General features: G+C 39.6%; 1 protein-coding gene across 2 annotated transcripts in view; it reads right to left on the bottom strand.

The window, feature by feature from the left end:
* The window catches only part of slc35f3b (solute carrier family 35 member F3b), a 52501-nt gene continuing 39236 nt past the window's right edge, over nucleotides 1-13265 (bottom strand). For both annotated transcript variants that reach the window (XM_077582204.1, XM_077582205.1), the window contains 6 exons: nucleotides 9193-9538; nucleotides 6523-6742; nucleotides 3717-3842; nucleotides 3006-3198; nucleotides 2833-2922; nucleotides 1-1816 (listed from right to left, as the gene is read on the bottom strand). In XM_077582204.1, the coding sequence (XP_077438330.1) occupies nucleotides 1575-1816; nucleotides 2833-2922; nucleotides 3006-3198; nucleotides 3717-3842; nucleotides 6523-6742; nucleotides 9193-9538 (1217 nt within the window). In that variant the 3' untranslated portion in view covers nucleotides 1-1574. The remainder of the gene's footprint in view (nucleotides 1817-2832; nucleotides 2923-3005; nucleotides 3199-3716; nucleotides 3843-6522; nucleotides 6743-9192; nucleotides 9539-13265) is intronic.

Genomic DNA, 13265 nt, shown 5'->3' with positions numbered 1-13265 from the left:
TATTCCCTCCTCAAATGTGATAATCATACAGTATGCTGCATCTCAGTGTATAAAATCGTCATTCCTTACAAAGGTTTACATTTATGTCTAGCAATAATTCCAGAGGAATACAATATTCTTGTTTATTGTCATTGAGAATGACAATGGGAAACAGTGCTTATGTATGCTGCTGTGAAAACAAAGAGAAGGCAGTGGTCTTGATAACTGTGTGATGTCATCATCGGCCTGCCCTGTCTCAACAGCAGCCAGATGAAAAACAAATATGAAAGATATGCTATGATGTGTCCAAAAAAAAAAAAAACGCAGATGAATACTTGTCTGCAGAAGTCTCTGGTGGCACTGTAAAAAGCAGATTGCACATAGTGATGTTCATACATTCACAACAAGGCAGTTTCCAGCTCTTCATTCAAGGCTCAGTTCATCTTCACTGGTAACTTGCCTCAAGTATCAGAAATACAGTAAACAACAAAAAGATAGATGATGTGTCTCCAAGCTACACTCAGTCACAGCATGAGGTACACAACATCGAAATAGGCTGCCTTCGATTACAGTAAATCCTCGAATTGTCAAATATTTGATAGAACTTCTGGATTGGATCGCATTAAATTGTGTGTTGTGTACCTAATGAAGTGTCCAGTGAGTGGAACAGTAGAAAACTTATCTATTAACTGCATATAAAAATGAGATGTAGTTTAAATTTGCTCTATATGACTATTGTGCATGAGTTAAATGACAGAAAGCCAAGGGGGGGCTCAGTGTAGTTCCGTTCACAGTGAATCTAATTGCTTTCAACCAAAGGTTACAACACTTAAAAACTACTTTTGACAGTAACCTTTAGAAAGTTGGCTGATCTGAAAACGGTGTCGCTTCATGGCAATCCAAGTTAATCATGCATTGCACGTTTTACTTGTCAGAGCTCTCGACTACTGTTGACCGCCTGCCAGAGCGACGGGTGTCGCCACTTCCACTTGGATAGTAGTTCCATCTTAGCCCCGGGAGAGCACATGAATGCAGGGGGCCAATCAGAGCGGTCCAAAAAAGGCTTTGGATGGAGCGAGGTGCAGTAAAAGCATGTTGAGCTCACACTGAGCCTCGCATGTCCACACGGGCTTGTTCACACCACATGAGCACATCAGGTCGGCAGGTGTGAACTACAAGCTGTTATATACAGTGCAAAATGAGGAAGGAATCTGTCATGACACCTGAGGGATGCCACTCGGGGCCTCCCATTATTTTGCAGGCATTCAGCATTTGTAGGCATTCTTCTTTGGATTGTTAAGCATGTGTTTTGTCTTCAAGCCAGCCAAGTCCACATGGTGCTGACTTTCTTCCCCAATTAAGTTGGCAAGTCTTCCCAGGCCAAAGATGTGATGACCAATGGAAAAATTGATGACACGTACAGTGGTAACTTTGTCTGCAATACCTGATTATATTTAAGTAAGAAGGGTACATCTGGTTTGAGTCCATGCATCAACTCAATTACGGAAGACAATCTCTCTTCCTCGTCCAAATTTTTTCAGACAGAGGTTCACATCCAATGAAGCTGCATCAATGGAGGCCATTAAATATCCCAGTCAGCGTGTGAATGTGGACATGGAAGTCCTGGCTCGGCCCCTCCAATTGAGCGCTGTGGAGGCCCCCGCCTCCGCACCGCCCTCGGCCGGCTCATCGCGTTTTCGCAGCTTGGTGCTTAACCGGATGATGCACTGGTCCCAGTCCTCTGGAAGGAGCAGCATGAGAAAGCCCAGACAAATGATTGAGACGGCGATGAGGCGCACCGTGTTGAAATTAATCTCACACGTGTAGAAGTCCACCACTGCAGGTGAGGAGGAAAAACAATATTGAGTAATTTGGAAATGTTTCCGTTGATTTGAAAACTGAAGTGCTGTCAAAATGAAATGTAGTTGTGGGTCTAGAGCAGGGGTCTGAAACCTGTTGCTCTAGAACCACATGTGGCTCTTTAGTCCCTCTCCCCTGTGGATCTCTAGTAGAAATTGTTTGCTTTACATATTTATTTGTATTATTTTAGATAAAATATTCTTCAAACAAATGAATGATTTTGATAAAACATGAATAATTAAATATTCCAAAAAATGTCCTAGTACAAAGTTTTAAGTTGTCGGAAAAAGATGAGAACATTTAAAAAAAAAAAAATTAAAAATTAAAATTGTCTTGGAAGTATCCATAAAATGTCCAAAAAGGTAGAATAAAAGCTTAAATTTACCATAAAGTGTCCATGTACTTGCCAAAAATGTCTGAGAATTTAATTTTTTTTTTTTTTTTAAATTGGGGGGACTAAAGAAAATGTTCAAAAAGTAACCTAAAATGATGAAAATGACCATGAAATATTTTTAGAATTGCCCAAAAAGATCAGAAAATTGCTTACAAAAAAGGCAGAAAAAGTGTCAAAAAATTGCCATAAAATGTCCCAAAAAAAGAGAAAGAGATGAAGAAAATGACCATAACATGTCCATAAAATTGCCCAAAAGGTCAGAAATTTAACAGAAAGGCAGAAAAGTCTAAAAATAAATGAAAATTTACAAAAAAAGAAAAGAAAATTAAAGATGAAAGGTAGAAGAAAATTAATGTCAATGTATTGGATACTGCATATTTTTGAGTACATTAGTCCAACATTAACCCAATGTTTACTTCATCACAATCTTCAAATGTTGCATTACCCCCCAAAAAAATCAAAGTTAAGATCCTATGAGAATATCAGTTTCAATACTATGTTGACATCAAACCTCTAAGGACCTCTATGCATTGTCAAGGGCAAAATGTTCTATGTCCTCACTGTAACTATTAAATGATGACTTACACTAAAACACTTACTGGCATTGACAGGAACACTTAAGACGATGCCAAGGGAGATAAAAGTTGGATATGTTATGGCAATGCCGAAGTTGACCAGGATATTAAAAGCTGTGTGAAGAAGCAGAATGAGAGCAGCAGAACTTTTGGCAAAGAGTGATAATAGATGACAAAATCTAAGTGATTGTATTTACCAAAAAGCAGGGCTGCAACTCCACACAAGTATCCCCAGGGGATGTCACCTGGCCATTCAATATACTCCACTCGAGTAAAATATAGGACGATGGGCACAATGCTGATAAAAACAAAGTTGGCACCTCCCACAATGCTCAGAAAAAGCGCAGCTTCCCCGAATTTGGCACTGCCGAGGACCATCTTGAAGAGAACCTGGCAGGAAGGAGAGCAGTTACTCATGAATGCACACAATGTGACTTCCTGTGGCACAGCATAGAGGATGACCTTCATTAAACACAAAACATTAGCTACACCTACATTGAAACGTTGTCAGTCGGCCTACTTTTAGAGGTAAATAAATATATACTGTAGGAGATTCTTTCTTTCCTACCTTTATAAAACATTTAGCATTTTTTCTAATGAAATTTCTCAATTGCAAGGCTTATTTTAAATTGTACCCTCATTTTAGTTTATATATTTGATTTGACATTTCTATCACATTGTTAGATATTAAGCATATCATGTAGTAGTTTATAAGAAAACATTTCTTGTTTGACTACTGACTCGCTTCAAATATTGGAACTCATTAGATTGTACAGGTGTATCTAATCAAATGGCCATTCAGTGTGAATTGCAATTTACAAAGGAGAAATAAATACTGTAATGGATGTTTACCATAGATTTCGATCTCAATTAAAGCTCAATCCAGCCATGAATAAAAATAATTATACCTTGTATAGTGCAGACATGGATGCTGAAGTAACGACCAGCGTGATGCCGATGACCGAGTGACTATGGAAGCCGTCAGCGTAGGTCATCATGACGATACCTGCTATGGCCAAGATGGCCGCCACTATCTGTTGACAGAGGAGAAGACTACTGTATTAACAACATGGTGTTCACAGTGTGGTGACTTTTTGACCGCTGCTGCAGATGGCCTCCTCTTTGTTGTGCTCTAATTGCTGCATGAGCTTTATTTCAAAGTCAGCAGATGAAGCTCCTGCAGTGTTCTAGAAGTTGATTGTCTTGCATTGATTTCCACTGCAAGCCATCGCGCCAAAAGCAGGAAGCCCAGCGTCCTCAAAAAACCCCAAAGTAGCGCACCATAAATTCTAGATTGTATGTTTTTACAGGCCTCGCTGTTATAAAGATAGCAAGCAGGCATGAGTCCAGTTTAGTGGATTACTTGTGCATTATGGAGTTGTCAGGAAGATAAATGGGCTGGCCAGAGCCTTCCTAACATTCCTCCCAGGCATGCCACCTTTGACAAAATGGTTCTCTCAGCACTGCAGGCCGCCTGTCAGTCAAGACGGAGGGCTGCCGCTAACTGCAAGGTCAATAACCTCTTGCTTTTATACAGTACTTAATTTAGTTTTTTTTAGGCATGTCAGCGCATTGCGGGGAAACAAAGAGGGATAGGGTCATGACTCCAACTAAACCTGTTGTCTGCACAAAGGTCTAATAAATCATATTTTTATGTATGAAACTTCAACCTTATTTAGCATTGTTATGTGAACTGGTTCCACACAATTGTATTTTATTATTTAAACAAAACAACTTAGGTTAAGATTGGATCAGCATATTTTTTAGAAAATAACATGATTAATCTAATAATTAATTACATTTCAAAAAAGGATGTACTGCTAGATGTTTATTAACAATATAAGTATACATATTTTATCATGTTTTCATTTTAATTATGAACATGAATGTGTTTAGTTCCTTTAGCTTATATTCAAGGAAATTCAATTAATTGTACTGTATAACATTTGAAGTAGAATAGTTGTCATATATGGGAATTGCTTACGAATTGTAATGTCTTTTCATATAACTGAACTTCAGTTGGTCCTAACTGCTCGTATTGAATTGTATAAGTGCAAATGAATAATAAAGTTCACATCATACAACACATACTGCAGCATTTTCAACAACAGAATATTTGACATACAACGATAGTTCAAAAACTCAGTGATGTGGACAATTTCCCTCAATTCTTAAAAAAAATAACAAAACAAGACTATATCACGTGGAATTAGTGTAGTAGCAATAACACATGCTGAATTTACCATCTACAGTTGTGCCCGAGTGACTCTCAGACATTGCAATTCACAGTACAACACAATTGTGCCAATAGGATTGCTCCATCTGCTTTTGCACACAACATCACAGAGGGATGATGTAGCGTCTCTGTGCTCGTGCACGTCTCTGCTTGTGCCCACTCATGACAAACTGGTCCAGCGTCCCCTGCATTGCTGCAAACATCCAAACTCTGCAATGTGTACCACCAAATATAGACAGGAAGACATATACTGTAGAAAGGCTGCGGGTGGGAGAAGGAGAGAAGTCGGATTAAATCTGGCTTTCCTTCTTAGGGAGGTCTTTCATCGCGAATAATGGCAAGACGAAAGGATGCTTGAGTGGGTGTGTGAAGGGAACAGAAAAAAGGAGAGGGATCCATCCTGCGGAGGACGTGTGCAGGAAGGAAATAGTGAACTAAATCCTTCCACTGCTCTCTCCATAACACACAGAGACATGCGCGGTGACACGCCTTTCAATCGCTACAACGCTTCCCTGCTGCATGTGTCACGTGTTGACTCGGATTTTGAATCAATTAACAGAAAGTGACAGTAAATGCAGACAGATCTGCACAGGTTGAACAAAATGTAAGACGGAAATTGTCAAGCATTTTTGCAGTCAACAACAAAGGCTCTGATAATAATAATACAAATGTGACATTTGATTTTTTTTTTTAAGGGAATTCATAGAACTAAAAACTTGCAAATATTGAGAAGTATGTAGTACTCAATTGTGAAAAACCATTTAAGTTTTCCTGAGTTTTTGGGTGTGGCTAAAACGGGACCCTGGCATGAATCTACCCTCCCCCACCACGTATATAAAAACTTCAACGTCTTTGATTGCTTCAGCAGTCATCCAGCGCGATTGTGACGAGCAGTTAACTACTAGCCAACTATGACTATACCCTGAAAAGGCATTTTGCATTTGGATAGTCCACTGACGTGGCTGTTTTAGAGTGCCTTGTTGTCCGCCTTGAGTGCACACGTCACAAAGAGAAGAGCGAGGAGTAAGGTAAAAAAAGAAAAGAAAAGAAAAATTGTGGTTGCTTTAGAGCGCCCCATTGTCCGCAATGACACAGAGAGAAGACAAAGGAGTGAAGTTAAAGAAATAAAAATAAAAAAAATGCAAAAGCTCATCTTACAATCAGCTAGCAGGGTCTTTGCACTGGTGTGGCCACATTAGAGCGCCTCATTGTCTCGTCATTGAAAAGCCCTACGATGACCTGGTTGGATATATTATTTGTGGATCAAACATTTAGCTACGTAGCGGCATAAGAAATGCGCTAGGAGTATTTACCATTTAAGCTTAAATCAATCTAGTCCTTAAAAAGTGCTATAAATCAATCAGAATTGTCTTAAAATATCACACACACAAGTAACCATACATGTTATGGTGTCTTCCTGCTGCAGCTTGTGCTATAAAAACTCAAGGAGATGCGCCAGACGCGACCTTTGAACTCACCCTGACGCCCATGAAGCGGTCTCGCAGTACAATCCAGGAGAGCAGGAAGACGAAGGCCTTGTTACAACAAAAGAGCGCCGACACGTCTGTCGTGTTGATCTTCCTGAGGGCCTGCAGGTACAAGTAGTTGGTGAGGATCCACAGCAGGCCGAAGGGGGCCACCTTGGTGAAGAACACCTTGGGGGTCAGCCCGTCGTCCCCGAAAAAGCGACAACACTCCCTATGCAGATACAAGACGGTGGGAGAATTCAATTCAATAAATACTTTTAACTATTTGTGTGCATGTTTAACGATATAAAACGAGAAAGAAACACCTGAGTTATTTCCACTTCATTAGAGAAAATGGAGCTGATCTTTCCGCTAGTCAGTATTATAATTTAGTATTTAATGCATTCTGCCGCAGCCCAGCGGAGGTAGATAATTGGCGAGCTGTGGAAAATGCTGACTAAAATTTCTGACTGAGCGGGGAGGCCTTTGAGGTTTCCTGGCTCTGATTGTTGAACAACACATTTGGGTAAAGCGCCTGCAAAGGGGTGGTGGCGCACAGCCAATGAAACAATCACGTCCTTGAAGGAAGGGCACATGATGTTTTAAGAACTTACTGACTTGAGTGTATCTAATGTGTGTGCGTGCATGTCTGGTTTGAAAGTAGTAATTAAAATGTGCATGTTATCCCTGTGCTTGCGTTTGTAATCTCTAGGTACATCCTCGCCCATTTCAAAAACATGCATGCTTTTAAATTGTTCATAGGTGTGAATGTGCAGTTGGCTGGCAACCAGTCCAGGGGGCACCCCGTGTCACCCAAAAGTGACTTTAAAGCTGCTGAATGCAGGAAATTCCATTTTGAATCGCTACTGCCACCTGAGGCTGAAAAATGGAACTGCACATGCCCTTCTTCGTGTACACAATGCGCATATGTCACATCCACAGAGGGTGAAAAATTAGAACCCAAATCTGTTCTGAAAACTATTGGCCAGAGGCTTGCAGGAGTGCCTATTGTGAGCTGCTAAGGTGTTAATCTACTAATTAGATGAGTTTCAGTCATAAATGGTCAAATAAAAAGGCTATTGTAAAGATATTTTTGGGCAAAATTGTGACAAAGAGCAGCTTTAAATAATCCTTGTTCATTCTCTGCAAAAACTCAAGCTTCTCCTCGTATTTGCTTTGCTCTATTCACGGGTTGCCACAACAAATCATCCTCTTCCATCTCTCCCTGTCATCTGCATCTCCTGCTCCCTCACCGCTTCCATTAACCTCCGTATTGGTCTTTGCCTCCTACATGGTAGCTCCATTTCCAACATCCTTGTACTCTTATATCCACTGTTCCTCACCTGCACATGATCACACTATATCAAGCCGGCCTCTGGAGCTTTTCAGTCTGTATTGTCTCTGCGATGAGCTCATTCCTGTCTATTCGCGTCACCAGTGTTGTAGTGGTTCCTGGAGAAGTGGGTATACTCTAAATTCTTCACCTTTTTTTGTCTACAAAAACATCTGACTTGTAACAAAAGTCCATCATTTGTATTTGCTCACAATAATAAAATTATCATGATTTGATAAGGAGCCGTTTGTAGTTATTACCGACAAATATAAAGTATAAAAAATGTTGTGAAACAAGATGTGGTGAACAATGACATCATAGTTGCTCAAGTCAGGTAACAACCAATCACAGCTTGGCTTCAGAAAGCAGGTGAGCTGTGATAGGTCGTTGCCTGAGCCCTGAGCAACTGTGATGTCATCTTCAAGCGGCAAAATGGCCGCCCCATGAGATGGATAAAAACATCTGGATATTGCTTCATTACTCATATTCCACAAATGTAATATTAATCAGAATGTCATGTTTAGAGTAATGAGTAACTAGTAACATAAGGTTGACTTCCACTTTAAAGCATTTGTCAACATTTTTGTGTTTTAACTTCATTTAAAATCACTCCTGACACTTTCCTTCATCCTACCTTTACTCTCTTCTTCACCTGTCTTTCACACTTCTCCCACTGCACACTTAATCCTAAATACGCTTTTGCAACCTAATTTCTTGTAACCTTTCCATTCCACTGGCCTCCCTTTCATTCTAACTAATATGATCAACATTATTATAATATTATAAAATATACATGCCAATCCAGTAGTCTGTAAAAGTGAATGCACAATAACCTCGGGGCAGGGGCGGGATGGCGCAGATGCTTTGTGACGAAAGAGCGCTGAAGGTCAAAAACTGTAGTTGTGCTGTCTCAGCCATGGTTAGATTAGCTCCAAAGATTCTAATGGCTTGCCGTAGGTCGAACATTTCATTTCAGACAAGCAGTTCATCAATAAGGCAACAGAGTAAAACAGTTTATAAAGACTGCCATTGGAGGACTAAGTCAGGGATGTTGGACAAAGCACATGGACTTTTTTTTGTCTTTCAGCATGACTGTGCCCCATTGCACAAAAATGCTTGGATGAATTTGGAATCTGGAAAGTCTTTCCATGTTTTTTTTCTCCTCTTTCTTTCCCCATTATTAATTTTTTCCATCTAAGAAACTCAGGGTGCTAGGTAGCAAACCACCAGGCTTCCCGTTCTGTCTCGTGTTGGTCATATTTTTCGCGTGTTGTGTGATTTTTCCTACTTCTCCAATAACAATAGTAGTAATAACTTTTATTTTGTCATGCTGTGTATTGTGCTGTCACCTTAATCTCTGTCTGGCCGTTTGCCTTTCCGGACTCTTGCACAGGTGGCCGACGTAGTAGAGCGGGAAGAAGAGGCAGTTCCAGGTGGTAGCAAACCAGGTGAGGGTGAAAGGGGCGTCAAAGTGCTTAAAGGTCAGCTTGGCCAGCTGGGTGGAGCCTGCCCACGACGAGCAGACGCAGATCACCATGGCGACTCCCCACAAGGCCTTCTGCACCTGCACCGCCGTTATCCGGATGCAGCAGTGCAGCTTCCGCCTGGAGGAGCTCGATTCCGGACCCGCCGCGCCCACCGCCAACTGCACATCTGGGCCGCTGTGCGCCACGTGCTCCCTGGGCCGCTCTTCCCCTGAAAGTTTCATTGGCAGGTGCTCAAGTTAACACTCTGAATCTGCTCTCTGGAATTTTTCTTGGCAAAACTGCAAAGTGGAACCGTATTGGGTAGATGTAGATTTCTTTACCTGGTCAGGAGCATCATGTGATTTCCACATTTCCACAGTCATGTTATAAAGTACTGTACTGGCAGTTATTTGTTTATCTAATATTTATTGCAACCACTAATACATATCAAAATAATAATGATCTTTTTCTGTTTACATTATATATTGTGAAAAGGTGCTAAGCGGTGAAGATAATTTTGGGCTCATCATTTGGAAATCAGAGGGTAATTTCTTCTTTTCTTCTTTGATAAGTCTTTTTTTTTAATGCTTTAAACAAACCAGTCTACCCTTTTATATAAACCCTTCATAATTATTAGCAACTTTTTACCCCACTTTTCATTTCACCGATTACAACATAAACATATCATTGCATAGCAATTTCACAAATTTCTTAACTAACTGTTAAAAACTACTAAATAACCGATTTATAAATCACTGTTAATGGGACCCTTATTTTTTTAACAATTAATTAGGCATTGAAAAACAAACACATTTGCAAAACCTTTAAGGATACGCTACAGAATTACGTCTTTGTTAATAAGCCTGAACTCATCCTTCACAAAGGAACTAGAACTTGGTTTTATTTAGTGACGTACACTTTAGCATGTTGCATATTTGAATAATACATCCACGCTTGAACCACTTGCAACTTCTTTTTTCGGGAGTGTGTGACTGCAGTTCAACATGCCCTGCCCTACACTGTATAAAAATAGCTGCTGTCAAACTTGAATTGGCCTTGGTAATCAATCAGACGTCTGCGTTAAAACGGAACTGATCCAGTATGACAGGCTGTGGCCAAACAGAGGGCAGGAGAGGGCAACTTTGATCTAGCGCTACTTAGTACAATTCTACTGTGATGAGTGTGTGATTGTTTGTTGTGGATCGCATTGCTAAGAGAACTACTTAGCAACATTATTAGTCATGATAGCCTCCGTAACTTTATTTGAAATGTATCACGCTAAATTTTGAACTGGGTCCGTCTCTTAGCACCCAAGTTCACTTGGTAACATGTAATTACAATTTCAGGACAATTTTCTGCTGGATGGACATTTATTCTGTTAGTTAAGTAATTAAATTACAAAATCATTAATTGTGGTCATCAGAAAAATAGCATAGCATTTGACATTTTTTCATTGAGGTTTCTGTTAGTGCTATTTAGTTCAGAATTAATTGTCTTCCAACTTGTAGGTCATATTTGCATTGACTATAAAATATAAAAACCTATTGTTTTGTTTTGTTTTAAAATCACATCCTAGACAAGGTTACTGTGGTAACATATCAAATCTCCACTTTCAATTAACCTAAATATTTTCTAAGCAAGAACCAATCTTTTTTTTTTATTTAAACACATGAGGATTTTGGTTCATAGAACATTCTTTTGTACAGTAAATAATAGGGGTTAACCAAGATGGCTGAGGTAGCAAGGCCAAACATGGGGAGGCAGTGTTATGTCATCAAAATGTACCCTGACTTACTGTGTTTATTTTTCTAAGCAAGAACTCCAAATTAATTTTCATGGCGCTGACGAGACTCCCCCAAGATGCCCATCAAAGGATAAAAGAATATGAGAATCAAATTAGCCAAAATCAAATTCCTACAGTACTCAACCGTTTTCGATTGACTTTATTGGAGCTATGCTATAACAGCAATGTATTTTAATACATTTTAAATGATGGATTAATCAATACGAACAAGGTAAACAGTAAAATCACATCATGTGAATGTTATCGGTCATCGTGTGTACTGAATATACCCCAAAAGGCAGTCCCATCCTCTTCCTGCACTAATGCACCAATCTCTTCTGCAACAGTTAAATCTCGCTTTAGAAAATAAAGCCTTAAAAAGCAACACAACTTTGTAGATAATAAATAATAAACCACAAAATCTCCCGCTGCTCCTCTGCTGCAAGTTAAAAATGAAGGCTTCTCCTAGTGGGGTTTCCGGGGGTAATGATGTGCCTTGTGCACAGTAATCTGCACTCAACACAACTGACTAGAATACAAAGCATACTTTAAAAAAAAGTCTCAGTGAAATACTTAAGTATTTTATTGAAAAATGCAACTTAAACAATTTCAAGATTCCTTTTTAACGCCGTAAGTGTTTTTAAAGCCTAGCAGGGAGGAAAGCACCACAAATACTGCGGCATGTACATTTATTGTGTACATATGGTGATGTGTGTCATCACCTCAAATGAGAGATGTGCTGTGAATGAGAGACATCATCAATCAACTGGCGAAACGCTTCATCCTTGGTGGTCGGCCTGCGTGTGACCTTGCGAGGCGGCCTCATTGCATCAAAGATTAATTTCCTATCGCCTTCCATGCTAATGCTCCCGGCTTCCCTGGCTTCGCCATACTGAATGAATGCACACAAGAGTGGCTCTCTGTTTCTTCGTGGCCAAAAACAACCCTAGTGATGCAATGGAATGAAATTCTATTGTACTTTTTGGGTGGGAGACAATGCTCAACAATAATCCCCCGGGCTGCATTTGGCAGCAATGAAAGCTGATTCGAGGAGAATTGAGTTTCTCTATTCTGAGCTCCGAGAGTGCTTTGTCTCACTCACTCTGAAGGTCATGGTCTTGTTTATGCCGGCTACTTTTTGTCCTTCGCGGGCCTCCGTGGCGAATCCCGTGGATCCACATGCTGCGATTTATACTTCCAATCCAGGCCCCCCTACAGTAGAAGGCACTTGTTTTTATTGCCACCGAGCATGCGCTCCTCACACTCATTATCTAAACTTTGTTAGTACATTTCAACAGCTGATTAAAGCATTTTAATGTATATATTCATTTGTCAGCCCACTGATGCAATATCTCAATTATTTAAGGAGGGCACTTTTTTTCTTTCTTTTTTTTTTTACACTTATACACTTGGCTTGACAATGACTAATTTTGCCGTAACAACCTCTAGTAGCATGAGTGCGTATGTGTGTGTGAGGGAGCGCTAATGACATTAGGAGCCATTACCTCCGTGACAGAGTGTCTACTCCTCAAGCAACACTATGATGAACTGAAAGTGCTTCACCTTATCACATGTGTATCAAAGGTTGTGGTCAAGGTCAAGTAAAATACTGCAGTGGTGGAAAAAGACTAATTTTTATCATGAATGGTAGCAAATGTACCCTTTGTTAAGGTTTTGATACTTTTGAAATACTTCAAGATGGTATCAACAATGAATTTATTAATCTTCTTCATACCTTCAATGGTCATACTACATATTACTCTGACAGTTGTCAAATCAACAACTGTCAAGGATCAATGTCTTATGTTGATAGAATAACCCAATTCATTTAAAATTATATTTAACACTAAATGAGCTGCACATAAAGGTCAATGAAGTAGTGTTAATTTCGTCAACGAAAACTAAACAAAAATAATTTCATCAACACACACTTTTCACCAGACTAAAACTAGACTTGACTAGACTAGACTAAAACCCTCATTTATAAACAATAACTGGGACTAAATCAGTATGCATTTTCGTCGCCTAATGAAGACGAGACGAAATTGTATTTCACTTAATAAAAACTGGATTAAAATCTATGGATATTTTAGTTCATGAAAAAAAACGAGACGAAAATCATTTGATTTTGTAAAATCTTGTCTATGCTAATCTGTCACGGTGACACTGTCAT

This window comes from Vanacampus margaritifer, chromosome 12 (assembly GCF_051991255.1).
Source record: "Vanacampus margaritifer isolate UIUO_Vmar chromosome 12, RoL_Vmar_1.0, whole genome shotgun sequence".
NCBI classification, from domain to species: Eukaryota; Metazoa; Chordata; class Actinopteri; order Syngnathiformes; family Syngnathidae; genus Vanacampus; species Vanacampus margaritifer.
The sequence above is the reverse complement of the archived record's forward strand: the minus strand, read 5'-3'. Positions and strand labels throughout refer to the sequence as shown.